This window comes from Rousettus aegyptiacus, unplaced genomic scaffold (assembly GCF_014176215.1).
Source record: "Rousettus aegyptiacus isolate mRouAeg1 unplaced genomic scaffold, mRouAeg1.p scaffold_m13_p_7, whole genome shotgun sequence".
Taxonomy (NCBI): domain Eukaryota; kingdom Metazoa; phylum Chordata; class Mammalia; order Chiroptera; family Pteropodidae; genus Rousettus; species Rousettus aegyptiacus.
Window position 1 is genome coordinate 18,044,142 of NW_023416310.1, and position 13,012 is coordinate 18,057,153.

The 13,012-nt window shown below is 30.8% G+C and overlaps 1 protein-coding gene across 1 annotated transcript in view; it reads right to left on the reverse strand.

Annotated features, from left to right (window-relative positions):
• MEMO1 (mediator of cell motility 1) overlaps positions 1–13,012 on the reverse strand; it is an 86,760-nt gene that overhangs the window by 3,932 nt on the left and 69,816 nt on the right. The window contains 1 exon segment of the mRNA XM_016136066.2: positions 8,213–8,289. Coding sequence (XP_015991552.2) covers positions 8,213–8,289 — 77 coding nt within the window.

A 13,012-nucleotide genomic window follows, 5' to 3' on the forward strand; every position in this document is an offset into this window, starting at 1 on the left:
ACCACTGACATAATCAAGAGTTGATTGTAATTTACCTATTTCCATAACAATACTTAAATATCAAGAGTATATAAGGCATTTCAAATTATCAGGAATTATCTAAGTAGCTGATTCAAAAGACACTACAAACGAAGAAAATAATTTACATATTTTAATTAATTTAAAACCCACAAAAGATTAATGAAGCTTAAGCAAAATAGATCTTTTATGAACAAATTAAAAAAAAAAAGAAAATCTTTTTATCTTTTTAAAACCTTAAACGAGAATGCTTTATTTTCAAGACTTAAGTTCAGAATCAAAGTTTATAGGCTACGATTAAAACCACCACTATGACTTGGACACTTGTTCACACTAAATTCATATTCTGCAAATGCATTCAAATAATGTGTTGATAACAAATTAATATAGAGCAACTTTAACTCATCTGAATCAGGCAAATAAATGAATGATTCTAACTCATTCATTCAGCAACTACCTTACCTTGTTTTCTTATTCTGGTTAATTACTTTACATTTGTATTCAATAAACTGGATTAATATCCTCTGGGAGAAATGTAAATGGTAGTTTAACTAGGAAGTTAACTGATATATTTTGTGTTTTTTTAAAAAATTATATTTCAACACGTTTTAATAAAACGAGCATGATTTAAAAGCACCTAATCAGATAAACACTCATTTGAAAAATGATAGTAATCAGTGGGTGACATACAAATACTACAGTGACAGCATCAAAATTTAATAAAGAAAGTTTTTCAAAAAATCAGGTCCTTCATAAACATACTACATTTTTCTACAAATATATCTGAAAGACAGGCGTATGCATATATAATCAAGTTTCAATTACTTGCACATCAATTAGCCACTCTTCAGACTTATCCACAATCCGTATTTAATGCTAAGTTGGTTTTCCCCTGCCAACTAGGAGGCTTCCAGGTCAGCAGTCTCCACTGACATCTGGTGCAAGCTCAGAGAAACGAGAACTAACTTAAAAGTTAAACCTAAGATAAAAAGTATCACAATTCTGGTACAAAGAAAATCACACAATATATTTCTATTCTAAGTACTAATTTAGAGATGAAGTAACAAATCTCTTCCATAAATACCGATAATCAAGATATAATTACCTGAAGATGAAAAAACTGAGGCATAAAAAGGATTTAAAGCTTGCCTCTAAATTTCTAATACTAGGATCGTTCTCATGGCCTACACTGCTTTATATAGTATAACAAAGGACATACTAACAATTCTTAAAATAATCTCACATGGATATCATAGGTATACATATTATAAAAGAACTTTTAATGCTCCTGGATGAAGTAAGAAAGATTACCTTAAATAGAATTCTATTCATTAATAAGTTACATGACATTGAGGTTCCAATGTATGTCCTAATATTAAAATCTCAAAGCACATTTTTTCACAAATGAATCATATATATTGAAATCGAAGAGAATGAAGCTAATCATCACACTTCAGAAGACTAAGAATTCAAAGTAACTGGCTAAGAAATTTCATATAGAAAGATATAAAATTTCAAGTGTAGAAAAAACGCTACTAAATGTTCAAAATTAAGATTTATGGTTAAAGTACAACAGGAAAATTTTTAAATTGAGATGATAGAAGTTAAAGGATTAAATCTAAAATTTTACTTTCCTTAACTGTGTTTGTACTTACTAGGGCAAGAATTAATTTCGTTGCACTCAATTCTCTGACAAATGTGATAGTCAAGAAGTATGCCTTTTCTTAGAAGAGAGACAGAAAAAAGGCTTTTCTCATGAGTAAACTTCTACAATCAGAAAATTCATGAAGTACACAAACAATAGCAATAATGATAATAAAACAAGACATCCATTAACTAATACAGGACACTGGTAAATACACTCTGTATATATTAAAAGTTTTGATGCTAACAATTTTGAAATTATTATTACCAAAATTCCAAGAAGATAAAAACACTAGCTTAATACTGTTGCCAAAATTTCAAGATGATGAGAACAAAATACTTCTCAAATACGCCTAATTAACTTTTCTATTCCTTAAAATATTGGAAGATTTAATTAGGGAATATAAAGTCCAGGTAATGCGAAGCTTGCCTACAGCCTAGTATATTGAATATTTATTCACATGAATTTAATCTAATATGAAGCAGTGAAGTAGGTCATAACCCATTCAGCTCTAAGATTCAGATTAGAATTTATAAACACCAAAAGCCTATGTATCATGATCTGGATTTCTGAGCAATTTAGCAGCATCAGCAAGAAATCCTCGGTTTGAAAGCTAACTCTCTACCTTGAAGGGAACAAGAGCAGAGGGAATATATCATTTTCCTGACTCTCCAAGTAATGAATGAAAGCTTGTAATGTCAAATCCCAAGTGGCAATCCTAAACTTTTAGCTGACAGAACTGTAAATTCGACACTAATAACAATAATAAAAGATCATCCCTTTTTACAAAGTTTATCTATATGTAATATTTAATTTAAATTTTATTTAAGTTTAAATACTATCACCCACAAGTAATCTCTAAGTAACAAACACAAAAGAGTAGCAAAACTGTCTTAGAGGCCTTTAAGAAATAAGAACTAGAACAGTTTCTTTTAATTATGAGCACATAATTAATCCCTATATTATCAAATCATTAGGATTCCTTTTTTAAGTAAGGATATACTTTTATGTTAGAGATATGGGTACATATTTAGGGAGGTAAGATGAGGAAAGAAAATATTCTGATTTCTGTAAAAGGTATCAAGACAAAACCTTACAGTAAAAGAAATTTTACAAGGAAAAAAATCACCCTAAAGATAGCAGTGCTAAGAAGCAATGTACTTTCTTAAAGATAATATGAAGCTATCTTAAATATGATGTTATTAAACTAAGTTCAAGAGAAAGAAGAATGAATAGATAAATACAAATAATTTCATTATCAAAAGAGTAGGAAGAAAGGAAGTAGATGAAGTTCAAAGTAAATGAAGTAACTGCTAATAACTGTGGAAGGAAAAGAATTTATAAGGATGACTACAATGACATTTTCAGATTCTCTCTGCCAAATCATAAATAATTTGCCAATGTCCACACTGAAACACTGGTCTACATCAAAAGTGGTATAGAAAAAAAGAATATTTGATCATGTAACATATATAAAATATATATAAGAATAGTTAATGTTTCAAGTATGTGATCTAAAAAGTTAAAAATCAATGTCTTCAAATACATTCTGCTTTTGTTACCGTAATTACTGAAATTACAAAGTACTAATTACCGAACACCATGGTCGGTAGCTGATAACATTATGACTTTCAGACTCTGCATCTCCTGTAGCTAGTTACCTTCCCTGTTCCCTCAACTTCAACATCTGGAAGATCAGGATTTCCTATTTTTTTCTTTCATTATATGTTTATTTCACATATTTAATTTCCAAGATATTAAAATGCTAAAGACATAAACATTTTGTAATAAGAATAGCTATTTTTATTTGGTTCTACAATCTAGAAATACTTTCGTTTCTTTTCTAGCTTTTTACTAACTACATTTAATAAGACTTTTCTAATAACAAAGGACCAAACTTAATTAACACACTAATTATGAACAAGTTAAACCTAAAGTTTTCTACTTAAAAATAATTTAATTTCAAAATGTATAATTATTATAATTCAGAATTGCTAACATTTTTATAATACACAGAGAACCATTGCACTGTATTTGCTCTGGAAAGATTGCACGCAGGAACTAAGAAACTGGTTCTCGAATCAATGAAATTATTTATAACATAAAATGCACTTTAGGAAGGGAAAGGAATATATAGATAGATATTCACCATTTGGTTAGATAAATCAATTAAGAAAACACATTATATGAAATGAATCTGCTAACAGTGAGTGTACATATATACATATATGTATAAAAACCATACATACATGAATATACAAACAGGGCCAACCATTCTTATTTTAATCTATTTATTCTAACTCCTAGAATTGACTTATAACTTGAATAGCATGCTAATAAAAGAACAGAACACTTATGAGTCATAGAAAAATTTTATATACAAATAGAAATGTTTCAATAAATGGACAATAATCAACTCGGAATATTATATCAAATATTAAAATTGAATACTTGATATTTATTCAGAAATTGCATTTCAGACTATTTAAATAAGATTTTTAGAGTTATGCTCTAGTAACTTTGGATATCTACGGTAAGGTAATTCAGATGCAGATTCAGAAGTCAACCTAAAGCTCATTGGTTCTACTTAAACATTTTAAACAAAAATCTCTAGTGTCAAAGGCTTAGCAGCTAGCCGAAAAAGCAACACTTTCACAAGCTATGAGATCTATGCCAAAGAGTAAAATGTTACTTTTTTTGCTTTGCCTCAAACTAAGAAATCAAAGTCTATCTATCTAACTGATCATATACATCAAGAGACAAATAAAGCTAGTACTCTTAATATTAACAATCAGCAGAGAGTTAGTAGAAAAGCTAAAAGAATGAATGTTTATATATAACACATATACAGAATAACAAAGAATATTAAAGTATTTAAATGTGACCATAATTCTAGAGTCAAAAGATGCTACTATGTTCACTCACCAGGTAAGCCAATGTTTTGGGGAAAATGTCTCCCTTGTGCTAAAAGCATCATTTACTGATTTATGGATTCTTACATTTGTCAAATTAAATGCTGCCTGATTCAAGTTCACAAATAAAAAGGGGATCTCCAGGGGGTAGGTATGGGCAAGTCTATTTTGAAAAAGTTCACAAATTATTTCAGTTGTAAAAACAGGGTTGATGATTACTATAGCAGATAACCTCATCTCTGCCCTGGCTTTAATTACCATCAATCTTCTCTCCCTATACTACTGCCAAGGTCCATTGTTGTTACTACTCTTGACCCTGCTGTAAGATTCACTCTCTACAACAACCAGAGTAACGTTTAAAATAAATACTGCAAAGTATATCATCTCCCTTCCCATCGCACTTACGTAAATGTCTTACCCTGGAATACAAAGCCCTCCATTATCTGACCCCAGCCTACCTCTTTTATCACAGATAATACCATTTTTACCCTTATCTACAATACTCATGCAATGCTAGCCTTTTTTCTTTTCTTCTAACACATTTACACAGGCAGTTCCTTCAGTCTAGAATGTTCTTCCCTCTGATCTTTACTTGGTTTGCTCTCCATCATTTACATCTCAGTTTAACATTCCTCAAGGAAGTCTTTCTCCAATCAGCCTCGAATTACTTACTATCTCAAAACCCTTTTTATCTTTTCTAACACACATCATTATTAGAAACTAACTTACCTACATCCTTACTTTTTTAAAACAATGTGTATCCCCCCCCCGTAAGAATAAAATTCCTGTGAGATCAAGTCTGCTTGTTTACTGCCATATCTCCACCAGTGCCTACAGCTATAAATGTACTCAAAAATAATTGGCAAGATGAAAATCCAAATGCCTACTTTATTACCATCTCCACTTGGCTGTCATATCCCTAATAAGATTTATGGCCTCCCTACCTCCTATCTTCTGGTTCCAACTTAATAACACCCCACAAGCAGCATAACCCAGATATTTAGGAGTCATCCTTGACTCTCCCCACCCCCCCAAGTATACTTGATCTCAAAGTGCTATCGTAAATGTGTCTTTCAAATATAATGAATAAATCCACTCTGTCCCTTCTTCCACCATCACCCTCCACTGTCCATATTACCACTTTTCATCTAAATTACCCAACAAGTCTACCCATGTACCCTCTTGGCCTCCTTTCAACCCATTTGCTACACTGCAGCTATATGATCTATTCAAATACAATCTGATTTTATCGCTTTCCTATTTAATATCCTTTCAACAGCCTGTTTTAGATTCTCTGGCCTCATTTCTCACCACTCTCCCATCCATTCATCCATCAAATCATTGAACAAAGTACTAAGAAGAAAAATACAGTAAAGTCATAGAACACTACTCATCATAGGGACATAATGAAAAATTGTGGGCAATTAAAGATGCTATTGGTAGATTTAGTGGGTGGAGTCAACTGATGCTGACTGTCTGCAATACAGGACAGTCCCACACACAAAGAACTGTTCTTATACCATGACGCTTTTACATGTTCATGTAGGTAAAAAACCTGCTTATAATTATATACATCCCAACACCATTTTATATACAAATACAAAGAAGCTTTGCATGATTTTAATACACAGATGTCCCAGGAATCTATCTTATAAAGTGAAGGAAGACTAAACACTTTGTTTGGTTTACAAGTTTAATAAGAACTGATCACCATTTTAGAAAATCAAGTCACCCAGTCACACAACTTAGTGAGTCACAAATACAAAATAACTATGTTAAGTTTGCATTTGTAGCTGCTACATTAATAATACTATGTGAACATTTAACTATTTCATTGTGTCTTCTAACAGAGTTGTGCCTGGGCATTTACATTATTAAATTTATATTTATTGGTATTTATTTAACTTAATTAGATATATACAAACATTATATTCACTAAATTGTTCATTTGAGAAGTATTTATTAAGCACCTACTTATGTTCTAATCACTATTCTAAGCATTTTGGATACATCAGTAAACAAAAATATACTTGAACAAAATTGTAATAAATAAGTAAAATATTTAGTTTGTTATAAGAAAAAGTAGAGCAAGGTAAGGTGTACTGGGAATCCTGAAAGGGTAGGGTATATATGATGCAAAATTAAACAGAGTGGTCAGTAGGCCTCCTTGGAAAGGTGAAAGCTGAGCAAAGCCATAAGTTAAGTGTGACAGTCAACTGCAAAGAGGGCAAAAGCCCTAAGCTAGACACATATACGGCATCATCGAAGAATAATAAGGAAACCAGTGTGTCCAAGCTGCCTAAATATTTCTTATGTTTCTATATTGAAATAACTTCATTCTAAGATTGTTTGAAGATTAGACAGTATGTTCCATTAAGTCAGAGATCATGTTTTCTCTTCTTAATATTGTCAATACTTCACACAGTACCAGATGCATTATAGGCACCCATTAACCATTTGCTATATGAAGAAAATAAGTGATGAAAGAACCAGCTAAGTTTTCTGAGGGAACTAATAATTAAACCTCAGAAAAATAAGAGTAGAACTAGAAGCCAGAAAAGACTCAAATGACTGAAACAATGACATAATAAAGCCAAAAGAAAAGTCAGTAAATTAAAATCCAGATAAAATTCCAAAGGTAAACGTATAAGCCATAATTGGATTTAAAGTAATAAGATAAATTTAAATAAATTAAAAAAAAATAAAATCTCCTAAGTAACTAAATTTGCATTCATTCATTTGGCTTTTAATAAAATATGCTACGTGATATAATCTACCTATAGTTTCAGATCCAGATTTCTTACTAAAATATTTTTTGTACTAAAATATTTTATCTACTATAAACTATAAGTTCTTGTACTAAAATATACACGTAAAGCTTTTCACATGGGCAGTAAAGCTAATTTGAACAGATCACAGATGTAAGGTTGATAGAATTTAGAGATAATTTGGAGACCAATTACTCCAAGTCTCTCGTCTTATAGATGACAAACTGAGGACTAGAGAATTGGATGATCTGTCCAATGCCAGAGTAAGTTAGTGATATATCTGCCAAATTTAATATTCTATTTATGGGTAAACACCAAAATGATTTATATGACTTTTTAATTAAAAGAAATACTACCATACTACTTCAAGGAAAAAAATGACAGGATCAATGTCTACTGTATTCCTGGGCTAGATAAGAATAAAATCACATTTTAAAATTCTATATTTAAAATAACAAATTGAAATTCCGTTTCAGAAAAATAAAAATGGCCAAAAAAAAAAATAAAACAAAATAATAAATTAAAAAACTGCTCTGGTTGCTTCTACTTAACACTAAATAATGGCATCAGTTTCCTGTTGTTCCTAAAACTAACACACTTGCCCAAAGAGTATCTAAAAGCTGTATCTAATTATTCTTAAGTTCTCTCATTAATCAAATAAAATTACGATGAAGAAAATTTGTACTAACAGAACAGGGATTATTTTTATAATCAATATTCATATGATTACAAACTATATTTTATACATTTAAAGATAGGGAAAGAATTATTAGTCCATTGTATATTTCAACATATTAAGCCTAGAATCACTAATCTGAAATTAAAGAAAAAACCTTAGAGCATTAAAACCCCACACCTGAAAGACTTACCATTTTATCTAGATGTTCAATGGATCTATAAATCTCCCCCTGGGATTCATCATAGTAACTGTAACGGAACCTTTGACCTTGAAACAAATATCATGTACAAAATAAAATAGGGAAAAATTAGAAGCTAAAAAGAAAGCAAGCGCTTACCAAATAATTTCAGTTCTCATGGAAGGCAAGGCACAGCTTAAGCCTCTGAGAGAATCATTCCCAAGAGCCCTTGTACATAAAAATAAAAGGCATATTTGGGAATGTAATAAAGAAATGATATGTCACCAGTGTTTTATGATGTTAAAAACTACTTCAAATTGTAAAACCTTAAAGTCATGAGCAATACAAAAGACTAAGGAAACAAAACAGCTTAAAAGTTAGAAGCATTGTTAAACATAATATATCAGTCTATAATGAAGAGTAAACCCAAAGAATATGATGCAAGAAAATTTAAGGAAACTGTCTCAATGTAACAAATCAATGAAAGCTTAGCTTTTCTTGTATAAATGCAAAGATTTGATCTCTATTACAGAAAAAAAAAATGTGTAGATCAGAGATAAATGTGGCTTGTGTGATTTTTATGACCTCAAAAAATTTTCTCTCATTTTTGCAAAACTTACTACTTGGAAAAGGATCAATACAAGTGCCTTAAAATAGGATTCACAAAAGAATAAACAGTCCTACTCTGGCAATAAAATTTCAGTAAGAAAACAAGCACAGAACATTCAATGGTTAGCTGTTCTCCAAAGAACAGAGAGGGTAAAATGGAAGAAGCTCAAAAGAAGACAGAAAACAAGACTCAGGAAACAATTTTGCTTCCTACTATAGTCATAGGAAACCCCAAAGTTAAACATATTCATAACTAATTGCAGATTGTTATTAAACTGATTATGTTGCATTTCAGATACATCTAAACTTTTCTTTCAACAATGTATTTCCAAGAACTCATTACTTTTATATTTTCTTATTTTAAAAGATTCACCAAAATGCATTCCTAAAGATTACAGTACACCAATCATGTATGCACACACTATGTGTCTTGTGCTTCATTTTCAGAGCAAGTTCATATATCCAATTACTACCCTCACACCAGAGAAAATGGGTTTCTTTGGCTGGATAATTACATTTTTTAAGTTTTTATCTTACTAAAATATATTATCTTATAAAAAAAGAGCAGTGCAAAATTATAAAACCCTTTTGATGTCTTTTTGGAAAAACCATACATAGTTCTTAACATTTCATTTACTTGTTGATGATGACCATTTTTGATTGTCACCTTTTTATAATATACCTATTTCGTTAACGGTCACATTTTAACTTTTTGCCTATATTACTATATACAATTACTCAATGTAGCAGTTCTCCCCCCATCCACCCCAGAGCCATTATTAAATCAATACTGCATCTTAACAATTCATGATATCCTAGAATCAAGCAATAAGCTTTTGAGGCAATTATCTGCTTTCTGAATATAAAAACCGTTTTTTGTAAATGCAGATCCATTACAGTCCTTGCACTAAAAAAAATCTTAACAGTGACATTTCATCACTCAACGCCTCTATGTTAAGTAATTCACAGACATTTCTTTCAAAATTTAGAGTTAGGTATACATTTGTTTGTCTTTAAAGAAATTATGTACTTCCTTCTACCTAATAAGGAGAACTATATAATTGACCCCATTTTTCCTATTTGCCAGGTGTCTGTCAGAAGACTCAAAGCCAAATCTACAGTCAGTCACAAAAATGTACTGATTCAAATCATTGATTAAATTTCTACTTCAATTTCAAAGTTCTTTTGATAAGCTGCCCAAAATCCTTGAATCAGATTAAATAAATAATCTTAGACAAGAAAATTCTGACTCAATGTCACTGCAGTTAAAGTAATATCCTTGGAAGAAATCAAGATGAATATTCTTTGAACCTTAACTATTTGTCAGGTATGTACTATGCACTCTCTTTTTCTTCCTTCCAGAAGTAGCTGTTAGTTTTAGTTGTCACTAATCACCGTGACTGGGACATAGCTGCCACTCTAGGGTGCAGAGAAAAATGCATGTACTTCAAGACTGCCATTTTTTTACTCTAAAGTCTTTGCTGCTTATTTCCAACTTCAGAACTGCTGTTTCTAATGGATGAAGGTGGTCACACCCACCTTAATCGTAAGTAAAATGTATATTTTAAAATGCTGTCTTGTTAATATGGACCACTTTCAATGTGAGTTTCCCTTTAAAACTACTTCTGAAGAAAAAAGTATACAGAATGTCTGAAACTTTAAATACTAAATCAACTGTAATTTATTTTAATAAGACAAAATACACAGCATATCAGTGAGCCAATGTTTAATATTTTGCTATTTTTTGTTACTCACTAGTAGCCACTTCACATTTAGTAGATAAAGACATGAGTAGAAATATCTAATAAGCACTAAAGAATATAACACTTAAGCTAAATCCACACTACATATAGCTTATACTGGAAAAAAAAAAAATCTCCTAACAGCTCAAACTATCTCACAATAATTTTTTTTAATGGTAGAAATATATAAAAATTACTTTAATTAATTCCGGTCAATATACATACAAAAAGCATCTAATTTGAGGTAAATAACTGCCATCATCCTAGACTATGTGTATATATATATGTGTGTGTACACATGCACTAACACACACACACACAAAACTTTAAATACTGCTTAGAATTTGAGTTCAAAAGACCTTTTTCTATTTCTAATTCCTAAAAAAAGTAAGTTTATCAAGATTTTATTCAATAAAGAATAAAATAAATGACAACACTAACACAATACCCTGATCATAAATGCACCTTTATTAAATACTTATTGTTAACTTAAAATATATTATGATTTCATGTACCTCATGAGCAGACATTTTGTTTTACAATAATTCTAACAAGCAGTAAAGTTTATGCACCTAAACTGGACAAATACATTGCCTATACACCTGGAGAACTGAACCTGTGTACTTTTGTAAGTATAAATAAAGCATATCGCATAGTAAGAGAAAATTACTTACCTGAAACTTATCCTTTCAGAAGGTACACTGGGAAAATGGATTCTCTGAGCCCCTGTTTCAACTCCAAGTATGAGCTTTCTAGCTTTAAGAGCCATTGACACTGCCCCTAGGGGCAGCACAAGCTTGGGAACTCCCCTAGTGAGTATGTCAGTAGTTTCTTCAGGTGCCTTCCCTCAGTTCTTTTCAAATTCAAAAGATGAGAGGAAAAATAACCCAAGAAAAAAAATCCTGTAAAGCAGAAACCTTACTCTTTGAGGGAAGGAGGGTAGCTCATTTGTGAATCCATTCCAGAGCACGCTTTCTGAGAAAAAGAAATACAGGTAAGTAATTTTCCCATCTCCAAAGGTGACTGGTGATTAATGAGTGGATTCACAGAGTGTGGAGAATAAGCTCCAGGGATGTCTGTTTAACACACAACAGTCAACTAATGAGGACAAACATAACAATGAATGGTACGAGAACCAACACTACTTTTTAAGTACCTCAAAACAAAAAATGAAAAAAATATTAAATACCTCAACATTAAGCTAAACACTGGATTGTAGAAACAAACAATGAGCTTGGAAAGTTGATCCATGAAGCCCCCAAAAGATCAGTCAATAGACAGACTTTCAGACATGTGTCCAGTAAAAACTGTACTGTTAGACATCCACTTAATACTTTCTGTTTGTATGTTTAAATGTTTTCAAACACTTTAGTTAAACTTCACAACAACATGTGGGATAAATTATTAGGCCATTCTATATTAAGGACCTAAACTGGGAACATTCATAATTGAAATCATTATCAAAAAAACCACGATGCATTTCATAAAGGAAGCATATCTAAGTAGCATCAAATAAGGTCATTCATCATTTTTATAAGCAAAATACTATAGTCCTTTGATTCTGAAGCCTTAGTCATAATGTAAAAGTATTAGCCTTCGCTCAAATTTGCAAAAGATCAAAACCCTATATATGTGAAATCAGTGTATACTAATATTTGAGAAGACAAATATCTAAGCTAGAATAAGATATATTTCAGGAATTAACAAACTTATACTCTAACCAATTTAAATATTTTAAGAATAGTAATACCCTCATACCCAAGAGACTAACAACAGAAAGGAGAGTATGTATAAATAATCACTTGCTAATATATGCTATACCAAAAATCTAGTTAAAGATATAAATTTCATAAATATTAGGGAAATGCCACTTTTAATAGGTAGCATATACTTATGAAAAAGAAAATTCTGTAAATCAAAACAAATGTAAGTTTATAAATAAAAATCCAAAATTGCTTAAGTAACAGTAGTAAAATTTACTCATATTTTAATAAAATTATCATTGACATTTACCAAGTAAATTTATTGAAAATAATTTGTGCTTAAAACTACCATAAAAGGAAAATTAAATAAAAGCATGAATCTACTTCTAAAGAATCAATTTGTTAGATTCGGTTTTACTTACAAACTTATTAAAAATTAACTGAAAATTATGTTAACAAAAGCTGTTAATCGAAATTTGGAAACATAAATTTCAGGGAGGTCTTAGGAAAGGAAACATAAATTTCAGGGAGGTCTTAGGAAAACAGAAGTAGTAACAGTATATATGAAGAAGAGCAAAAATGAAACTTAGGAAAATAAAATGAAAATTCTGATTGAAAAACTAAATTAGGTTCCAACAACCTCTCTTTCATGGAGCCGTCCTATGGGATGTGGAACTTGACAAGCACACAGAGTGTGGGAACAACATTACTTAACCGTCGCAAAAATCAAATACTAGCAGCAAACGTCCTTTCACTTC